This window comes from Oncorhynchus clarkii, chromosome 26 (genome assembly GCF_045791955.1).
Source record: "Oncorhynchus clarkii lewisi isolate Uvic-CL-2024 chromosome 26, UVic_Ocla_1.0, whole genome shotgun sequence".
Taxonomy (NCBI): domain Eukaryota; kingdom Metazoa; phylum Chordata; class Actinopteri; order Salmoniformes; family Salmonidae; genus Oncorhynchus; species Oncorhynchus clarkii.
In genome coordinates this window covers 34,979,437-35,001,579 of record NC_092172.1, presented here as the reverse complement: position 1 = coordinate 35,001,579, position 22,143 = coordinate 34,979,437, and the positions used below count along the sequence as shown (strand labels likewise).

Sequence of the window (22,143 nt, the reverse complement as noted above, 5' to 3'; positions counted from 1 at the left end):
CATTGCCCATCAGACCACAGCAATATAACTAGTATTCAATTTCTGTGGTTAAAAGTTTGTTTTGTTCTTCCATTTCGACCTGTAGATGTGTTTGGTTGGTGGTTCCATTGTCTCCGCAAAGTCATTGTGATGTGGCGTTGTTGTTATGTTTTTGCAGGGCAGTGAAATGTGCTGAGTTACACACTGACTATACAGAACACTGCAGAGAGCCCTGGGATGTGCTGAGTTACACACTGACTATACAGAACACTGCAGAGAGCCCTGGGATGTGCTGAGTTACACACTGACTATACAGAACACTGCAGAGAGCCCTGGGATGTGCTGAGTTACACACTGACTATACAGAACACTGCAGAGAGCCCTGGGATGTGCTGAGTTACACACTGACTATACAGAACACTGCAGAGAGCCCTGGGATGTGCTGACATCAGCAGTGATGTCATCAAAATGGACCCCATGGGGGCAACGAGTCTCACACACAAATGTGAGCACGTCACACACACACACACACACACACACACACACACACACACACACACACACACATCAGTGTGAAAGACTAAATGACAAGAAGAGTAAATAGTCTGCACTCGTTTAGGGGCGTGTGTGTGTGTGTCATCAGATCTGCCCAGGGCCATAGAGGCCCCCTATTGACATTGTTGACATTATTCACGAGTAGTTTGTTTTCCCTTCACATGAATCAGTCGTACGTTAGGGATTATCAACTAGATTCAGCCTAGGGATGATTACTTTCTTGAGTGGATGGTTGGGGTATAGACTGCATATTGACCGCAAGAAGCCCAAACCGATATAATATGTGACTATGACATCATTTCAATCCTTGCTTGGTTTGTATACGCCACGGCTCTGCTAGGCGTGGGAATACTTGGGAACACATTTACAACATTAAAACCACTTGGAGCTGATTTCATGCTGTTTTTACAGTCTTATGTCCAACAATAAATAAATAATTGGGCTGAAAACTTGGGGGGCCTAATAAAACCCCCCATTGGGGGAACCCTGCTGTATGTCAACTCACTGCCATCTGGGATTCGAAGAACTCCATAACTCTTGAACCATGACTTGACCACTAGGGGTTGTGATCCGTTTCAGCGTTGACCTTGGTTTAGAAAAAAATGACATAGAAAAAAGTCTAGTCTGTGATTTACTGGGATATATGTTGCTAGGCTGCAGCCCTGGATTTCATTGACTACCACTGTCAGTGATGTTTTCTCTGCTGACGTGTGTGTGTTGGACTAGGTGTGGGGAAGCATCTTGAGAAAGAGGCGAAGGCTGTTGTGTCAATATTTATATTGGAAATAAAGAACTGCATGTGCACTTGACTGGAGTGACCTAGGTTATACACACCCACACTATCTACACGACCTACAGCACTGGTGTCCAATGAACTCATCAACTCATGTTGTAAAATGGCATCAAATCTGACTGATAGTGAATGAATGCACTCTTGAAATCCGGAACTAGTGATTTATGAACAATATATCATGATCAATTCCTGGTTAATAAATAAAGTACATGCAAATGCAAACTTTACCCAATTCTAAGTTCAACCCCTTAACTGTAATCCTATTGGTTCAACTGCCATGTCAGTCTGCCAGATTAGAACAAACACCAACATTTGTTTTTCTCTTGGACATCATTTCACAGGCAATAGAACAGCAGAATGGTGTACTGCAATTTGACTTTGCTACACTCTTCACCTTCTTTAACAAAACACACAATAACAGCAGCCATGGGGCGGACAGTGGCTCTGTTTCCTCTACTGCAGATTCCATCTTTAAGGGTCAATCTGACTTTGCGACACTCTTCACCTTCTTTAACAAAACACACAATAACAGCAGCCATGGGGCGGACAGTGGCTCTGTTTCCTCTACTGCAGATTCCATCTTTAAGGGTCAATCTGCGATTTGGGACTTCTATTTTTTAGACTTATAAATTAACGGTATATACACATTGTTTCTTGAAGAATCTAACTTTTATAGGTGCCTTATCAGCTTAGTTCAATTGCCTAACCCCATCAGAACCCAAAATATTAGTTTGTTTGTTTTACTCTGTTGTTTGTAAACAGTGTACTTGTAAACAAACTGTATTACTTCAAACACATGGTTAAAGCTGCATTCTATAGCTTTGTGCTCAACCTGACAGAATTCAGATATAGATGGGAGTTATAGATCTGTCATTCTATAGCTTTGTGCTCAACCTGACAGAATTCAGATATAGCTGGGAGTTATAGATCTGTCGTTCTATAGCTTTGTGCTCAACCTGACAGAATTCAGATATAGATGAGAGTTATAGATCTGTCATTGTCATTGAAGCATTATACAAACATCTATTCAGCAAATGATTGAAAGAGACTCTGCACACTGCAATCTTGCTCCCATGTGGTTTATTGGCGACATCGTTTCCACTTTACTTTAGGTCTTCATCAGGCCTCACTTGATAACAGTGGTGGCTGGTGGCACGTTAAATCGGAAGACGAGAGCTTAGTATGGCTGGAACGGAATAAATGGAATGGTATCAAACACTTGTTCCATGTTTTTGTAAGCATTCCATTCACACCATTTCAGCCATTACTATGAGCTGTCCTCTCCTCACCAGCCTCCTCTGTTCGATAACGTGATACCTATTGACATGTGTTTTCTAACATAACCCTCCTCTTCCACCCCTGTGTCGTTAGGATGATTGACACCCTATATGAGTGGATCTGGTGGGACCGCTTCTGGCTGCCAGTCAACCTGACCTGGGCGGACCTAGAGGACAGAGATGGGCGTGTCTACGCCAAAGCCTCTGACCTCTATGTGACGTTGCCTTACGCCATAGGCTTCCTACTGGTCAGATACCTGTTCGAAAGGTGAGCTTGCTTAACATATAGGGGCAGTTTCCCAGACAAAGATTAAGCCTTGACTAAGAAACATGTTCTCCTGTAGTCCTGGCTCAGTTAGTAGAGCATGGCGCTTGCATTGCCAGGATTGAGGGTTTAATTCCAGGGACCAGCCATACCTAAAATGTATGCTCACTTGACTGCATGTGTCTTTGGATAAAAGTCTGCTAAATGTCATGTACAGTGCAGTGAAAAAGCATTTGCCTCCTTTCTGATTTTTGATACTGAATGTTATCAGATCTTCAACCAAAACCTCATTGTAGATAAAGGCAATATTTATATTATTCTTATTTTATTTATTTTATTAACAAAGTTATCCAACACCCAATTCTCCTGTGTGAAAAAAGTCATTTCCCCCTTGCACTCAATATACTGGTTGTGCCACCTTTATCTGCGATGACTGCAGGCAAACACTTCCTGTAGTTGTTGATCAGTCTCTCACATCGCTGTGGAGGAATTTTGTCCCGCTCTTGCATGCAGGACTGCTTTAACTCAGCGACATTTGTGGGTTTTCAAGCATGACCTGCTCGTTTCAAGTCCTGCCACAGCATCTCAATTGGGATTAGGTCTGGACTTTGGCCAGGCCATTCCAAAACTTCAAATGTGTAGCTTTTTAGCCATTTTCATGTAAACTTGATTGTATGTTTTGGATCATTGTCTTGCAGCATGACCCAGCTGTGCTTCAGTTTCAGCTCACAGACGGATGGCCTGACATTCTGCTGTAGAATTCTGTGATACAGAGCAGAGTTCATGGCTTCTTCTATTAGGCAAGTCGTCCAGCTACCTGATTCCTGAGGCAGCAAAGCATCCCCAAACCATCACACTACCAACACCATGCTTTACAGTTGGTATGAGGTTCTTACTGTGGAATGCAGTGTTTGGTTTTCTCCAGACATAATGGGACCCATCTCATCTAACCAGTTGACTCAAGTTTGCCAAAAAGCACCTGGAAACACCTGGATGATCATCAAGACTCTTGGAAGAATGCTCTATGGACAGATGAGTCAAAAGTATCACATTTTGGACGTCATGGGTCTATTAGGTTTGAGTGCCTTGCTCAAGGGCACGTTGACAGAGCCTTGTCGGCTTGTGGATTTGTACCAGCAGCCTTTAAGTTACTGGCCCAATGCTCTAACCACTAGGCTACCTGCCACACATTGCAGATAAAAGTGGCACAACCAGTTATTGAGTCTAAGGGGGCCTTACTTTTTCACACAGGGCATTGGGTGTTGCACTTTGTTTATGAAATAAGTATGTCATTGTTGTGTTATTTGTTCACTCGGGTTCCTTCATCTAATATTAAGATTTGGTTGAATATCTGGTAACATTCAGTATAAACAATATGTGAAAGTAGAGAAAATTAGCAAATACTTTTTCACATCACTGTAATATATTATATTTTGTTGAATGGAGATTTTCCATTGAAATGGTTTCTAGTCCAGGACAATGCTGTGTCCAGAGAACCGGCTCATACTCCGTGCTGTTTATATACTACTAAACCATGTTTAGTTCAAACCTCTACCTCACTGTCTCCCTACACCATAGAATTCCTACTCATCAGATACCAGTTTGAAAGGAGAGCTCGCTGAACAAAAAAAGCCCCTTTTATAGGTTGCTACAGGGAAGTAGATGTTAAGTTACAATTTAGCCTGCTTTGCTACTGTCTTTGTACGTGTGTGCATCTGTGTGTTTATTCAAGTTAATTTAGTTGGAGGCAATGATTCTCGTTTGCCGTGTAGTTAATCTCACCTGTGGTAACTTGCATGTGCCTACAAGGTAAAAATTCTACCAGTTTTGAAAATGAAAAAATCTGAACATTCTGCCTCATTGTAAAGTCCAATATATTTGACTGCGTCTGTATGTTGTCCCCCAGGTTGATAGCCACGCCACTAGCAGCCTCAGTGGGGATCCGGGAGAAGGCCAGACTGAGAGTACTAGACAACCCCATCCTCGAACTCTACTATCTCTCTCACTCCAGAAACCCTGGCCAGGTATTAACCCTACACATTAGAAATCACACTTACACCTTTTACATATAGACCTAATTATTAGTGTCAATATCAAACGTCATTGCACTATGAGATCATACACATTCTAATGAATAGTACAAATCCTGCCCATCTGTCACTCTGGTCAAACCCTGCCCATCTGTCACTCTGGTCAAACCCTGCCCATCTGTCACTCTGGTCAAACCCTGCCCATCTGTCACTCTGGTCAAACCCTGCCCATCTGGCACTCTAGTCAAACCCTGCCCATCTGTCACTCTGGTCAAACCCTGCCCATCTGTCACTCTAGTCAAACCCTGCCCATCTGTCACTCTAGTCAAACCCTGCCCATCTGTTACTATGGTCAAACCCTGCCCATCTGTCACTCTAGTCAAACCCTGCCCATCTGTCACTATGGTCAAACCCTGCCCATCTGTCACTCTAGTCAAACCCTGCCCATTTGTCACTATGGTCAAACCCTGCCCATCTGTCACTATGGTCAAAACCTGCCCATCTGTCACTCTAGTCAAACCCTGCCCATCTGTCACTCTAGTCAAACCCTGCCCATCTGTCACTATGGTCAAACCCTGCCCATCTGTCACTCTAGTCAAACCTTGCCCATCTGGCACTCTAGTCAAACCCTGCCCATCTGTCACTATGGTCAAACCCTGCCCATCTGTCACTCTGGTCAAACCCTTCCCATCTGTCACTCTAGTCAAACCCTGCCCATCTGGCACTCTAGTCAAACCCTGCCCATCTGTCACTCTAGTCAAACCCTGCCCATCTGTCACTATGGTCAAACCCTGCCATCTGGCACTCTGGTCAAACCCTGCCCATCTGTCACTATGGTCAAACCCTGCCATCTGGCACTCTGGTCAAACCCTGCCCATCTGTCACTATGGTCAAACCCTGCCCATCTGTCACTCTGGTCAAACCCTGCCCATCTGGCACTATGGTCAAACCCTGCCCATCTGTCACTATGGTCAAACCCTGCCCATCTGTCACTATGGTCAAACCCTGCCCATCTGTCACTCTAGTCAAACCCTGCCCATCTGTCACTCTAGTCAAACCCTGCCCATCTGTCACTATGGTCAAACCCTGCCCATCTGTCACTCTAGTCAAACCTTGCCCATCTGGCACTCTAGTCAAACCCTGCCCATCTGTCACTATGGTCAAACCCTGCCCATCTGTCACTCTGGTCAAACCCTTCCCATCTGTCACTCTAGTCAAACCCTGCCCATCTGGCACTCTAGTCAAACCCTGCCCATCTGTCACTCTAGTCAAACCCTGCCCATCTGTCACTATGGTCAAACCCTGCCATCTGGCACTCTGGTCAAACCCTGCCCATCTGTCACTATGGTCAAACCCTGCCATCTGGCACTCTGGTCAAACCCTGCCCATCTGTCACTATGGTCAAACCCTGCCCATCTGTCACTCTGGTCAAACCCTGCCCATCTGGCACTATGGTCAAACCCTGCCCATCTGTCACTATGGTCAAACCCTGCCCATCTGTCACTATGGTCAAACCCTGCCCATCTGTCACTCTAGTCAAACCCTGCCCATCTGTCACTCTAGTCAAACCCTGCCCATCTGTCACTATGGTCAAACCCTGCCCATCTGTCACTTTAGTCAAACCCTGCCCATCTGTCACTATGGTCAAACCCTGCCCATCTGTCACCCTGCCAAAACCCTGCGTATCTGTCACTCTGGTCAAACCCTGCGTATCTGTCACTCTAGTCAAACCCTGCGTATCTGTCACTCTGGTCAAACCCTGCCCATCTGGCAGCCTGCCAAAACCCTGCGTATCTGTCACTCTGGTCAAACCCTGCCATCTGGCACCCTGCCTATCTGACACTCCTGAAATCCTGGTTGGAGGATGCTGATGCTCTGACCAACTCATTGGCCATGTGGTTAGAGAGTCTGCCCTGTGATTGGAAGGTTGGGGGTTTGATCCCTGGTCTAGTCATACCAAAGACAACAAATATTTCCTGACGCTGCTCTGCTAGGGAGTCAGCATTAAGGATCTGGATTGTAGCATACGGCACTGCGATAGAAATTCAAGTACATTTGGCTGGATTCAAGTTAATTCACCTGTCCAGGGGGTGTACTTGTATCATGGGGGATGGGCTCCGGCCCTGTGGGCCATTCTGGCTCAGACAGGAGTACTATCATACAGTATATCTGCTGTTCAGACCTGTGATCGTGTACATCACCCAGATGTTCAGCTAACCAACCTCTAATGCAGATACTATGCTCCAGGCCAAATGTTTTGGTCCATGACTCACCATGTGGTCATGAGGGATGTTAATGTTTATCCACATGACTTTCGCCCTTTACCCATCTCTCCACATGAGGTGTGTGTGCGCGAGCGTATGTGTAAGTCTTTGTGTCAATGCGCTTGTGTGTGTACGCACACACATTTGTGTGGCTATGTGTGCTTGTGTGTGTGAATTTCCACACATCTGTGTGCATCTGCGTGCGTGTGTGTGTGAGCCTCCTGATGTGTGTATATCATCAGACGGTCCTGGCAGTCTTTGAAGAGATTATTGAAACCTCACACCACCAGACCTCTCTCTCAGATCTAAATACCCTGATGGTTATTTTGCTCATGGTCCAGTGTCTTACCGAAATCTCAAGTAGCCAGCGAAATGAAACAAGTAGCCAGCTAGTGGGGACAAATTTGCCCTACTAAAGTGATTTTGGTGACATCTGATTTACCCCAATGTATTGAAGTCAACTTAGCATAAGGGTTAGTAGTCCTGTTTAGCTGGCCGCTGGCGCTAATCAAACACACTTGGTTCTGAACTGTGTATCCCTCCCTCCCTCCCTCCCTCCCTCCCTCCCTCCCTCCCTCCCAGGCAGTTATAGATGGTCTGTCTAAGAAGAGCGGCTGGTGCGTTAGGCAGGTGGAGCGCTGGTTCAGAAAGAGAAGAAACCAGGATCGTCCCGGAGTACTGAAGAAGTTCAGAGAGGCTAGGTAAAACTGCGTGTTGTGTGTGAGAGTATGCTTATTCCACATGTTCACCTTTCACTCAGTAGTGTTTTTCATCTTCTGATATTATTGTCCCTTGTCTGTCTCGGTCTCTGTCTTTGTTTTGCAGTTGGAGGTTTGTGTTCTATCTGTTGGCGTTAATTGGAGGAGTTGTGTCCCTGTATGATGTGAGTAGTGACTCTAGTGATCCTCTGCTTCACAAACACAAGTCTTTACAAGATAGCAATTCAGTGCGTGTGAAGAGATTTCAAGATGTGGAGTGAGGTTACTGTGTCTTAACTCTGTTACATTCAGTACCACCAAAACACACACCAAATACAAATTCCTAATACTTTATGATATGTTATACACATGAAATTAACATCCTCAAAGTAGAACTTTAACAGGTTGTCCCGGGTAAAAGCAGGGAGAAGGTCAAAATGGAATAAAAATATTATCTGAGCTGAGCTGAAATGGAGAACTTCTTTTCAGTCCTTCTGCCCTGAAGTGAAGGAGGGGTGAGGCGGATAAGGGGGAGATAAGGGAAGGGGATAAGGGGAAGAGTGGAAGAGAGGATAGAGAGATGAGCTCTATGGGAATTTGACAGTGATGGCTTCAGCAAGTGTCTGAAGGCCTCGAGGGCAATGCCAGTTGAAATTGAAAGCATCATGATGAGATTGTCCTGTGATGTTCTTTAAAGATTTCCCTGCATGTTTCTCCTTTTGTTTTGTATATCAGAAAGAATGGTTTTATGATACGTGGGAAGTGTGGAATGGATTTCCAAAACAGGTGTGTATGTATGTGTGCGAATAGTGTGTGTGTGTGTGTGTGTGTGTGTGTGTGTGTGTGTGTTTTCTAGTACTGAGCAATTAGTGCTTTTTGAGGTCAGTTTGATTATTAATAAAATGATCAGGATTTCTGGTTTCTGTATGCATTATGTGGATTGAATGCTGAAACAACACACAATATAACAGTGAATAACAGTGCCATGATGGTAGTGACCGCCCTACTACATCACACAGTTCAGGCGTGATCTGATTTCTCTCTAGAGAAACTGCACATTGACCTCACAGAAAAAAATCTAATAATTGAACTGACGTTGGCCAATTAGTTGTTACATTTTTTTGGCTAATCGCTCAGCACTACTGGTCATTTACCAGGGTGATTTTGAAGAGCTCTCACTCCCCTTACTCTTCTCACGTGTCTCCACACTAGTATAACCAACTAGGAAGAAAAACAACATATCATACTTGAACAGGCGCAGCTTGACGTTTTCTAACCATGTCCAGATCTCTGAGTCACACATAAAACATATAAAGCTAGTTGATAATACTGAATCTCAGGTCCAAAACACACAGGTCCATATTTAGTAGTGACACTGTTTTTAAATGTATCTTTAACAAGTGGGGGAATGTGTGGCTTAGATTGCTGTTCAGTCTTTACTGGGTGCCAGGTCCTAATCAAAGGAATGATGATGTCACCCAAACTGGAACGGAGACAATAGGATTATGTTTGATCAGGCTCCACACCTAACAATGTTGCCTGGGGTTTAAAGCAGGTCACGTCCCAGATGGCGCCTCCTATTGGCCCTGGTCAAACGGAGTGCACAAATCAGGACTAGAGTGCCAATTGGGATGAAGGCATAGTTTGTTTGAGAGATTTTGGATGTGTTTTATGTGATCGTATTTGCAACAAAGAATTCAACACAGTTGGTAACTACTTGATATCCAACTTGTTGGCCTACTTAGTAGGGCTAATTTTGATAAATCCCCAAAAATAAAAAGTGGTATTAGATAGACTAATTATTATGCAATTGCAATTTTAACCATGTAGTTGCTAAGTAAATACCAACTGTAGCGTAGTGTAAAACACCATGTAGCTCTGGTGCCGTATGTATCAATCAAATTCAATGAATCAAATGTATTTATAAAGCCCTTTTTACATCAGCCGATGTCACAAAGTGCTGTACAGAAACCCAGCCCAAAACCCCAAACAGCAAGCAATGCAGGTGTAGAAGCACGGTGGCTAGGAAAAACTCCCTAGAAAGGCAGGAACCTAGGAAGAAACCTAGAGAGGAACCAGGCTCTGAGGCGTGACCAGTCGGGTGCCGGGTGGAGATTTTAACAGAACATGGCCAAGATGTTCAAACGTTCATAGATGACCAGCATGGTCAAATAATAATAATCACAGTGGTTGTAGAGGGTGCAACAGTTGGCTCAGTTGGCTTTTCATAGCCGAGCATTCAGAGATAGAGACAGCAGGTGCGGTACGAAAACAGCAGATCCTGGACAAGGTAGCACGTCCGGTGAACAGATCAGGTTTCCATAGCCGCAGGCAGAACAGTTGAAACTGGAGCAGCAGTACGACCAAGTGGACTGGGGACAGCAAGGAGTCATCAGGCCAGGTAGTCCTGAGGCATGGTCCTAGGGCTCAGGTCCTCCGAGAGAAAGAGAAAGAGAGAGAGAGAATTAGAGGGAGCATACTTAAATTCACACAAGACACCGGATAAGACAGGAGAAATACTGCAGATATAACAGACTGACCCTAGCCCCCCGACACAAACTACTGCAGCATAATTACTGGCGGCTGAGACATGAGGGGACGGGAGACACTGTGGGCCCATCCGACTATACCTCCGGACAGGGCCAAGCAAGCAGGATATAACCCCACCCATTTTGCCAAAGCACAGCCCCCACTGTAGCGTACGTGTAGGTATGTACGGCAGGACCAAATCAGAAAGATAGGTAGGAGCAAGTCCATGTAATGCTTTGTAGGTTAGCAGTAAAACCTTGAAATCAGCCCTTGCCTTGACAGGAAGCCAGTATAGAGAGGCTAGCACTGGAGTAATATGATCAAATGTTTTGGTTCTATTCAAGATTCCAGCAGCTGTTTTTTAGCACTAACAGAAGTTTATTTAGTGCTTTATCCGGGTAGCTGGAAAGGAGAGCATTGCAGTAGTCTAACCTAGAAGTGACAAAACCATAGATTCATTTTTTGGCATCATTTTTGGACAGAAAGTTTCAGATTTTTTGCAATGTTACGTAGATGGAAAAAACTGTCCTTGAAACAGGGGACTCTAAGTAGGATCTGCTGATCTATGACCAGTTGTCACCTGTCCATGTTGTCTTATTCATTGTGATCTAAAAGTCAAAACTGATCTTAAATCATCACTCTACTCTAAGATGCTCGATGGCTACACAGCCCCTGATTTCTTTGCCCCAGCTAGAGACACTGTCTCCATTCTAAATGGCTCCCTATTTAGTGCACTACTTTTGAACAGAGGCCTTTGCACTGTGTAGGGAATACGGTGCCATTTCAGACGCAAACACTCAGGCATAGGAGAAGGGATTTGGAGAGCTCTTTGTTTTGAGTCTGTTCTGTTGGAATGTGATTCATTCATGGCACTGTAAGATTATGTTACCTGTTACTGGTGTTTCTCTCTCTCTCTCTCTCTCTCTCTCTCTCTCTCTCTCTCTCTCTCTCTCCCTCTCTCTCTCTATAGACTATGCTGGATTCTCAGTACTGGTACTACATCCTGGAGATGAGCTTCTATGGTTCGCTTCTCTTCAGAGTCACTTTTGATGTCAAGAGGAAGGTGAGAGTCGGGGATCCCAGTCCCTGCCAGCCCCTATGGGCTTTTCTCAAGCTCTGCTTTCTTTCCCATACACCTGAATTATCTTCCACTCTCTGACCCGTTTAACTGAGAAGCTCTGATTTCTCACATTAGTTACCCACTGCAGTCCTAATTAGATAGTGGCCTGCCTGCACCTCTGACAGGCCAGCGTATTAAATATCTTATGGAGATGAAAAGTAGAAAGTATGAGACATTTTTATCAAAGTAAATTGCAGTTGGCTACTCATAAGCAATTACAGTTAATGATCTTTTCCACTATATTAGTTGTTCCAACCTGCCTAACATTGTCCATCTGCCTGCTTAGTTATGCATGTTACACTATCAAGTGATTTTGAGGACATGTAGTAGAATAACAACAGTAGCAACAGAAACAACAGCGACAGGTGAAGATGTTTGTTGTGTTGTCTCCTCTAGGACTTTAAGGAACAGATCATCCACCATTTGGCCACCCTCACGCTGCTGTCCTTCTCTTGGTGTGTCAACTACATCCGTATAGGAACCCTGGTGATGCTCATCCACGATGCCTCCGACGTCCTGCTAGAGGTCTGCTACCATGTGGAGTGTCTGTGTGTGGTGTGTTCTGTGTGGTGTGTGGTGTGGTGTGTGGTGTGTTCTGTGTGGTGTGTTATGTGTGGTGTGTAGTGTGTGGTGTGTTCTGTGTGTGTGTGGTGTGGTGTGTGGTGTGTTCTGTGTGGTGTGTTATGTGTGGTGTGTAGTGTGTGGTGTGTTCTGTGTGTGTGTGGTGTGTGGTGTGTTCTGTGTGGTGTGTTATGTGTGGTGTGTAGTGTGTGGTGTGTTCTGTGTGTGTGTGGTGTGGTGTGTGGTGTGTTCTGTGTGGTGTGTAGTGTGTGGTGTGTGGTGTGGTGTGTTATGTGTGGTGTGTAGTGTGTGGTGTGTGGTGTGGTGTGTGGTGTGTTCTGTGTGGTGTGTTATGTGTGGTGTGTAGTGTGTGGTGTGTAGTGTGTGGTGTGTTCTGTGTGTGTGTGGTGTGGTGAGTGGTGTGTTCTGTGTGGTGTGTTATGTGTGGTGTGTAGTGTGTGGTGTGTTCTGTGTGTGTGTGGTGTGGTGTGTGGTGTGTTCTGTGTGGTGTGTTATGTGTAGTGTGTGGTGTGTTCTGTGTGGTGTGTTATGTGTAGTGTGTGGTGTGTTCTGTGTGGTGTGTAGTGTGTGGTGTGTGGTGTGTTCTGTGTGGTGTGTTATGTGTGGTGTGTAGTGTGTGGTGTGTTCTGTGTGGTGTGTAGTGTGTGGTGTGTGGTGTGTTCTGTGTGGTGTGTTCTGTGTGGTGTGTTCTGTGTGGTGTGTTCTGTGTGTGGTGTGTTCTGTGTGTGGTGTGTTCTGTGTGGTGTGGTGTGTGGTGTGTTCTGTGTGGTGTGTTATGTGTGGTGTGTAGTGTGTGGTGTGTTCTGTGTGTGTGTGGCAGACACTTTTTTATTTATATATATTGATTTTACCCCTTTATCTCGCGAATTGTGTGGTATCCAACTGGTAGATAAAGTCTTGTCTCATCACTGAAACTCCCGTATGGACTCGGGAGAGGTGAAGGTCGAGAGCCATGCGTCCACCTAAACACAACCCAACCAAGCCGCACTGCTTCTTGACACAATGAACATTCACCCGGAAGCCAGCCGCACCAATGTGTCGGAGGAACACTGTACACCTGGCCACCGTGTCAGCGTGCGCTGCGCCCAGCCCGCCACAGGAGTTGCTAGTGCCTCTGGTCTCCCCTCTAACTATGCCTTCATCCCAATTGGCACTCTAGTTCTCCCCTAACCCGCACGACGCTGGGCCAATTGTGCGCCGACCCATGGGTCTCCCGGTTCGCGGCCGGCTGCGACAGAGCCTGGACCCGAACCCAAAATCTCTGGTGGCACAGCTAGCACTGCGATGCCGTGCCTTAGACCACTGAGCCACTCGGGAGGCCAAGAGTGGCAGACACTTTTATCCAGAGCAACAGTTACGTCCCAAATGGCCCACTGGTAAATATAGAGCTCATGTTAACAGTAGTGCACTGAAGAGAAACGGGTGCATATAGAACACCCCATAGAGTGAGCTGTGCCGTGTGTTTCTGGTAGAGGGGAGACTCACTGTGTGTTTTTTCTCTTCTCTCTCCTACCCCAGTCTGCCAAGTTGTTTAACTATGCCAAATGGGAGAGAACCTGCAACAGTCTCTTTGTGGTGTTTGCCATTGTGTTCATGGTAACCCGACTGATCATCTTCCCATTCTGGTAAGGCAACTGACGAACCCTAGCTGTGTGTGTGTGTGTGTGTGCGTGCGCGTGTGTGTGCGTGCGCGCGTGTGTGTGTGTGTGTGTGTGTGTGTGTGTGTGTGCGCGTGTGTGTGTGTGTGCGTGTGTGTGTGCGCGTGTGTGTGTGTGTGTGTCTCTCTCTCTCTATTGTACGTTCACCAGTTGGCACACAGGAGGAGTGATTGTCAGGGGAATGTCTTTGTCTCATGAGCGCTCAGTGATACAGAAGCCAATATTTATTGAATTATGTTCTGTCTACCTCTCCTGTGAGAAACAATCAACCATCTCATTTCACTCTGAAAGGCCAAACAAAGAGACGTTGAACTTTGCAAAAGTACAAAACATCATGTTCTGTTCTCTGCAGAGAAAGTAAACCAGGGTCGTGTTCATTAGTGCACACCGTAGAAAAAGGTTATGCAACTGAAAGCGAAAACAAACGTTTCCTTTTTCCCCCCACATATTTGAATTCTATATTTTTCCAGCTCTGTAGTCAGCCCCAAAAATGAAAACGAATGTTTCTGTTTGGTCAGGCTCAGGTTTCCCCTTCCTGTTTCAGTCTGGTGCCTGTTGAATATGACCCAATGTTTCTGTTTGGTCAGGCTCAGGTTTCCCCTTCCTGTTTCAGTCTGGTGCCTGTTGAATACGACCCAATGTTTCTGTTTGGTCAGGCTCAGGTTTTCCTTCCTGTTTCAGTCTGGTGCCTATTGAATACGACCCAATGTTTCTGTTTGGTCAGGCTCAGGTTTTCCTTCCTGTTTCAGTCTGGTGCCTATTGAATACGACCCAATGTTTCTGTTTGGTCAGGCTCAGGTTTCCCCTTCCTGTTTCAGTCTGGTGCCTGTTGAATACAACCCAATGTTTCTGTTTGGTCAGGCTCAGGTTTCCCTTCCTGTTTCAGTCTGGTGCCTGTTGAATAGGACCCAATGTTTCTGTTTGGTCAGGCTCAGGTTTCCCCTTCCTGTTTCAGTCTGGTGCCGATTGAATACGATCCAATGTTTCTGTTTGGTCAGGCTCAGGTTTTCCTTCCTGTTTCAGTCTGGTGCCTATTGAATACGACCCAATGTTTCTGTTTGGTCAGGCTCAGGTTTCCCCTTTCAGTTTCAGTCTGGTGCCTGTTGAATACGACCCAATGTTTCTGTTTAGTCAGGCTCAGGTTTCCCCTTCCTGTTTCAGTCTGGTGCCTGTTGAATACGACCCAATGTTTCTGTTTGGTCAGGCTCAGGTTTTCCTTCCTGTTTCAGTCTGGTGCCTGTTGAATACGACCCAATGTTTCTGTTTGGTCAGGCTCAGGTTTCCCCTTTCAGTTTCAGTCTGGTGCCTGTTGAATACGACCCAATGTTTCTGTTTGGTCAGGCTCAGGTTTCCCCTTCCTGTTTCAGTCTGGTGCCTGTTGAATACGACCCAATGTTTCTGTTTGGTCAGGCTCAGGTTTTCCTTCCTGTTTCAGTCTGGTGCCTGTTGAATACAACCCAATGTTTCCGCAACTGGTTAATCTTTCCTGAATTGGACGGCATTGAATGAGCACAATGTCCCCTTTCTCTCATGGACATTACTTACCAATTGACAGAATACCAGATTTCTTAGCTATCATTTTTGTACAGATAGTTACATAGTATTTACCTACTTATTTAAATAATGAAAAACCCCTATAAAGCAAAGAGTAGCCATTCATTTCCTTCACAAAGGCTTGTGTTTAGGAGGCATGAAAAGCAAAAACATTTTTAAATAGGAAAAATAATCTTATTGAATTCTTACTGGTTATACCGCCTCTGCTTCACGTTGTTTTCTCACGTTCCATGCACACTGAACACCACCCAGGACAAGTTTAAATGTTTAACAGAGCTTATCATATCTAGTAGTCTGTATCATATAAATGTATATTTTAGCACTTCGGGTTTGTGAAAAAGTATCTTGCAAATAAAATGCATTACCATCATCAGCATCATTGTCTGTATTGGTTACGTCATTCCAGGCTGATCCACTGTACGTGGGTGTACCCCACACTCCAGTACCCCCCGTTCTTTGGTTACTACTTCTTCAACGTCATGCTGGTGGTCCTCCTGTTCCTGCACATCTTCTGGGCCTTCCTCATCCTGCGCATGGTCAAGAAGTTTCTCTTCGGCAAAGTGAGTCATCTTTTTGGCAGTGGTTTATTTCACTCTTTCTTTTCCACTCTTCACCCATTCCCTTTATGACAGCCATCACATGGTCACAACGTCACCACTTCAAGCAGGCCTGAATCATACCAGTCTGACACTCAAACCAGTGGTCCCCAAAGCGCTCTCTGAGTCCCCCAGCCGTTCTACTTCCATCAACAGGTGGTCTTCCACTGATCTACCCCAGTATCAAATCAAATCAAATCAAATTTTATTTGTCACATACACATGGTTAGCAGATGTTAATGCGAGTGTAGCGAAATGCTTGTGCTTCTAGTTCCGACAATGCAGTAATAACAAGTAATCTAACTAACAATTCCAAAACTACTGTCTTGTACACAGTGTAAGGGGATAAAGAATATGTACATAAGGATATATGAATGAGTGATGGTACAGAGCAGCATAGGCAAGATACAGTAGATGGTATCGGGTACAGTATGTACAAATGAGATGAGTATGTAAACAAAGTGGCATAGTATAGTATAAAGTGGCTAGTGATACATGTATTACATAAGGATGCCGTCGATGATATAGAGTACAGTATATACGTATGCATATGAGATGAATAATGTAGGGTAAGTAACATTTATATAAGGTAGCATTGTTTAAAGTGGCTAGTGATATATTTACATCATTTCCCATCAATTCCCATTATTAAAGTGGCTGGAGTTGAGTCAGTGTCAGTGTGTTGGCAGCAGCCACTCAGTGTTAGTGGTGGCTGTTTAACAGTCTGATGGCCTTGAGATAGAAGCTGTTTTTCAGTCTCTCGGTCCCAGCTTTGATGCACCTGTACTGACCTCGCCTTCTGGATGATAGCGGGGTGAACAGGCAGTGGCTCGGGTGGTTGATGTCCTTGATGATCTTTATGGCCTTCCTGTGACATCGGGTGGTGTAGGTGTCCTGGAGGGCAGGTAGTTTGCCCCCGGTGATGCGTTGTGCAGACCTCACTACCCTCTGGAGAGCCTTACGGTTGAGGGCGGTGCAGTTGCCATACCAGGCGGTGATACAGCCCGCCAGGATGCTCTCGATTGTGCATCTGTAGAAGTTTGTGAGTGCTTTTGGTGACAAGCCGAATTTCTTCAGCCTCCTGAGGTTGAAGAGGCGCTGCTGCGCCTTCTTCACGATGCTGTCTGTGTGAGTGGACCAATTCAGTTTGTCTGTGATGTGTATGCCGAGGAACTTAAAACTTGCTACCCTCTCCACTACTGTTCCATCGATGTGGATAGGGGGGTGTTCCCTCTGCTGTTTCCTGAAGTCCACAATCATCTCCTTAGTTTTGTTGACGTTGAGTGTGAGGTTGTTTTCCTGACACCACACTCCGAGGGCCCTCACCTCCTCCGTGTAGGCCGTCTCATCGTTGTTGGTAATCAAGCCTACCACTGTTGTGTCGTCCGCAAACTTGATGATTGAGTTGGAGGCGTGCGTGGCCACGCAGTCGTGGGTGAACAGGGAGTACAGGAGAGGGCTCAGAACGCAACCTTGTGGGGCCCCAGTGTTGAGGATCAGCGGGGAGGAGATGTTGTTGCCTACCCTCACCACCTGGGGGCGGCCCGTCAGGAAGTCCAGTACCCAGTTGCACAGGGCGGGGTCGAGACCCAGGGTCTCGAGCTTGATGACGAGCTTGGAGGGTACTATGGTGTTGAATGCCGAGCTGTAGTCGATGAACAGCATTCTCACATACTAGCATACCTGTTCGTACTAGCATACCTGTTTCATCTGGGAAACTAATCATCACGTTCTTGATTAGTTGGAATTAGGTGTGCTGGGGGGGGATGTCAGCTACCACTCAGCCTAGTCAGCCTTCTCTCTCCTGGCACCCCAATGGTGGAACCAGCCTCCGCCTGAAACTAGGACAGCAGAGTCCCTGGCTATCTTCTGAAAACACATGAAACCCTACCTCTTCAAATAGTACCTTAAATGAATCAAGTATTTAAAAGTATTTTCCTACTAGCACTGACTTGACAGAACATGATCTTGCTACGACTGTGATGGTACAAACTGACAGAATACCAACTTGATGATGAGTTGACCAGAGGTTGATGAGGGGTTGACCAGAGGTTGATGAGGGGTTGACCAGAGAGGTTGATGAGGGGTTGACCAGAGGTTGATGAGGGGTTGACCAGAGGTTGATGATGAGTTGACCAGAGAGGTTGATGATGGGTTGACCAGATAGGTTGATGATGGGTTGACCAGAGAGGTTGATGAGGGGTTGACCAGAGGATGATGAGGGGTTGACCAGAGGATGATGAAGGGTTGACCAGAGGTTGATGATGAGTTGACCAGAGAGGATGATGAAGGGTTGACCAGAGGATGATGAAGGGTTGACCAGAGGATGATGAAGGGTTGACCAGAGGTTGATGATGAGTTGACCAGAGGTTGATGATGAAGGGTTGACCAGAGGATGATGAAGGGTTGACCAGAGAGGTTGATGAGGGGTTGACCAGAGGATGATGAAGGGTTGACCAGAGGTTGATAATGAGTTGACCAGAGGATGATGAAGGGTTGACCAGAGAGGTTGATGAGGGGTTGACCAGAGGTTGATGAAGGGTTGACCAGAGGTTGATGAAGAGTTGACAAGAGGTTGATGATGGGTTGATCAGAGAGGTTGATGATGGGTTGACCAGAGAGGTTGATGATGGGTTGACCAGAGAGGTTGATGAGGGGTTGACCAGAGGATGATGAAGGGTTGACCAGAGGTTGATGATGAGTTGACCAGATGAAACAGGTGTACTAGTACTGCACAGCTGGAGCTAGGAACATAAGCATTTCACTACACCCCTAATAACATCTGCAAAATATGTTTACTCAACCAATAAAAGGTGATTTGATTTTGATTTGATATGTGGTTGTCTCACCCAGCTATGTGAAGATGAATGCACTAAAGTTGCTGAATGACCAAAATGTTAAATGTTAGATGTAAGTGGATCCTACTATAGGAGAGTTCTGGGAAACATTGCTCTAAACACACATAGAGCCCCAGCCTACAGCTGCTTGACTGACCTGACTAGATCATGCATAGCCAACAGGTGGTCTCTGAAAGTCAGTGCTGTCTGATGTGGGTGGAGGGTAACAGAGACCTCAGCCCTTCTGCATTGACGTCCATGTGGGGTTATGGGTCAGTAGCTTCTGATTGGTGCTGTGGTGCAGACAGCTACACCACTGTCTGTTCTCTGTCAGATGACTACAGTGTCTGTTCTCTGTCAGTTGACTACAGTGTCTGTTCTCTGTCAGATGACTACAGTGTCTGTTCTCTGTCAGATGACTACAGTGTCTGTTCTCTGTCAGATGACTACACCAGTGTCTGTTCTCTGTCAGATGACTACAGTGTCTGTTCTCTGTCAGACAACTACACCAGTGTCTGTTCTCTGTCAGTTGACTACAGTGTCTGATCTCTGTCAGATGACTACAGTGTCTGTTCTCTGTCAGATGACTACACCAGTGTCTGTTCTCTGTCAGATGACTACAGTGTCTGTTCTCTGTCAGATGACTACAGTGTCTGTTCTCTGTCAGATGACTACAGTGTCTGTTCTCTGTCAGTTGACTACAGTGTTTGTTCTCTGTCAGATGACTACAGTGTCTGTTCTCTGTCAGATGACTATAGTGTCTGTTCTCTGTCAGTTGACTACAGTGTCTGTTCTCTGTCAGATGACTACAGTGTCTGTTCTCTGTCAATTGACTACAGTGTCTGTTCTCTGTCAGTTGACTACAGTGTCTGTTCTCTGTCAGATGACTACAGTGTCTGTTCTCTGTCAGATGACTACAGTGTCTGTTCTCTGTCAGTTGACTACAGTGTCTGTTCTCTGTCAGATGACTACAGTGTCTGTTCTCTGTCAGATGACTACAGTGTCTGTTCTCTGTCAATTGACTACAGTGTCTGTTCTCTGTCAGATAGCTACACCAGTGTATGTTCTCTGTCAGATGACTACAGTGTCTGTTCTCTGTCAGTTGACTACAGTGTCTGTTGACTACAGTGTCTGTTCTCTGTCAGATGACTACAGTGTCTGTTCTCTGTCAGATGACTACAGTGTCTGTTGACTACAGTGTCTGTTCTCTGTCAGTTGACTACAGTGTCTGTTGACTACAGTGTCTGTTCTCTGTCAGATGACTACAGTGTCTGTTCTCTGTCAGTTGACTACAGTGTCTGTTGACTACAGTGTCTGTTCTCTGTCAGTTGACTACAGTGTCAGATGACTACAGTGTCTGTTCTCTGTCAGATGACTACAGTGTCTGTTCTCTGTCAGATGACTACAGTGTCTGTTCTCTGTCAGTTGACTACAGTGTCTGTTTTCTGTCAGTTGACTACAGTGTCTGTTCTCTGTCAGATGACTAAGGTGTCTGTTCTCTGTCAGTTGACTACAGTGTCTGTTCTCTGTCAGATAGCTGCACCAGTGTCTGTTCTCTGTCAGATGACTACAGTGTCTGTTCTCTGTCAGATGACTACAGTGTCTGTTCTCTGTCAGTTGACTACAGTGTCTGTTCTCTGTCAGATGACTACAGTGTCTGTTCTCTGTCAGATGACTACAGTGTCTGTTCTATGTCAGATGACTCCACCAGTGTCTGTTCTCTGTCAGATGACTACAGTGTCTGTTCTCTGTCAGATGACTACAGTGTCTGTTCTCTGTCAGATGACTACAGTGTCTGTTCTCTGTCAGTTGACTACAGTGTCTGTTCTCTGTCAGATGACTACAGTGTCTGTTCTCTGTCAGATGACTACAGTGTCTGTTCTCTGTCAATTGACTACAGTGTCTGTTCTCTGTCAGATAGCTACACCAGTGTATGTTCTCTGTCAGATGACTACAGTGTCTGTTCTCTGTCAGTTGACTACAGTGTCTGTTGACTACAGTGTCTGTTCTCTGTCAGATGACTACAGTGTCTGTTCTCTGTCAGATGACTACAGTGTCTGTTGACTACAGTGTCTGTTCTCTGTCAGTTGACTACAGTGTCTGTTGACTACAGTGTCTGTTCTCTGTCAGATGACTACAGTGTCTGTTCTCTGTCAGTTGACTACAGTGTCTGTTGACTACAGTGTCTGTTCTCTGTCAGTTGACTACAGTGTCAGATGACTACAGTGTCTGTTCTCTGTCAGATGACTACAGTGTCTGTTCTCTGTCAGATGACTACAGTGTCTGTTCTCTGTCAGTTGACTACAGTGTCTGTTTTCTGTCAGTTGACTACAGTGTCTGTTCTCTGTCAGATGACTACAGTGTCTGTTCTCTGTCAGATGACTAAGGTGTCTGTTCTCTGTCAGTTGACTACAGTGTCTGTTCTCTGTCAGATAGCTGCACCAGTGTCTGTTCTCTGTCAGATGACTACAATGTCTGTTCTCTGTCAGATGACTACAGTGTCTGTTCTCTGTCAGTTGACTACAGTGTCTGTTCTCTGTCAGATGACTACAGTGTCTGTTCTCTGTCAGATGACTACAGTGTCTGTTCTATGTCAGATGACTCCACCAGTGTCTGTTCTCTGTCAGATGACTACAGTGTCTGTTCCCTGTCAGATGACTACAGTGTCTGTTCTCTGTCAGATGACTACAGTGTCTGTTCTCTGTCAGATGACTACAGTGTCTGTTCTCTGTCAGATGACTACAGTGTCTGTTCTCTGTCAGATGACTACAGTGTCTGTTCTCTGTCAGACAACTACTACAGTGTCTGTTCTCTGTCAGATGACTACAGTGTCTGTTCTCTGTCAGATGACTACAGTGTCTGTTCTCTGTCAGATGACTACAGTGTCTGTTCTCTGTCAGTTGACTACAGTGTCTGTTCTCTGTCAGATGACTACAGTGTCTGTTCTCTGTCAATTGACTACAGTGTCTGTTCTCTGTCAGTTGACTACAGTGTCTGTTCTCTGTCAGATGACTACAGTGTCTGTTCTCTGTCAGATGACTACAGTGTCTGTTCTCTGTCAGTTGACTACAGTGTCTGTTCTCTGTCAGATGACTACAGTGTCTGTTCTCTGTCAGATGACTACAGTGTCTGTTCTCTGTCAATTGACTACAGTGTCTGTTCTCTGTCAGATAGCTACACCAGTGTCTGTTCTCTGTCAGTTGACTACAGTGTCTGTTCTCTGTCAGATGACTACAGTGTCTGTTCTCTGTCAGTTGACTACAGTGTCTGTTCTCTGTCAGATGACTACAGTGTCTGTTCTCTGTCAGATGACTACAGTGTCTGTTCTATGTCAGATGACTCCACCAGTGTCTGTTCTCTGTCAGATGACTACAGTGTCTGTTCCCTGTCAGATGACTACAGTGTC

The 22,143-nt window shown here is 45.5% G+C and overlaps 1 protein-coding gene across 1 annotated transcript in view; it reads left to right on the top strand.

The window, feature by feature from the left end:
- LOC139384739 (ceramide synthase 2-like) overlaps nt 1-22,143 on the top strand; it is a 28,945-nt gene that overhangs the window by 3,000 nt on the left and 3,802 nt on the right. The window contains exons 2-10 of the mRNA XM_071129605.1: nt 2,699-2,872; nt 4,776-4,893; nt 7,746-7,864; nt 7,989-8,046; nt 8,597-8,647; nt 11,361-11,453; nt 11,907-12,035; nt 13,611-13,717; nt 15,711-15,864. Coding sequence (XP_070985706.1) covers nt 2,700-2,872; nt 4,776-4,893; nt 7,746-7,864; nt 7,989-8,046; nt 8,597-8,647; nt 11,361-11,453; nt 11,907-12,035; nt 13,611-13,717; nt 15,711-15,864 — 1,002 coding nt within the window. The 5' untranslated portion in view covers nt 2,699. The remainder of the gene's footprint in view (nt 1-2,698; nt 2,873-4,775; nt 4,894-7,745; nt 7,865-7,988; nt 8,047-8,596; nt 8,648-11,360; nt 11,454-11,906; nt 12,036-13,610; nt 13,718-15,710; nt 15,865-22,143) is intronic.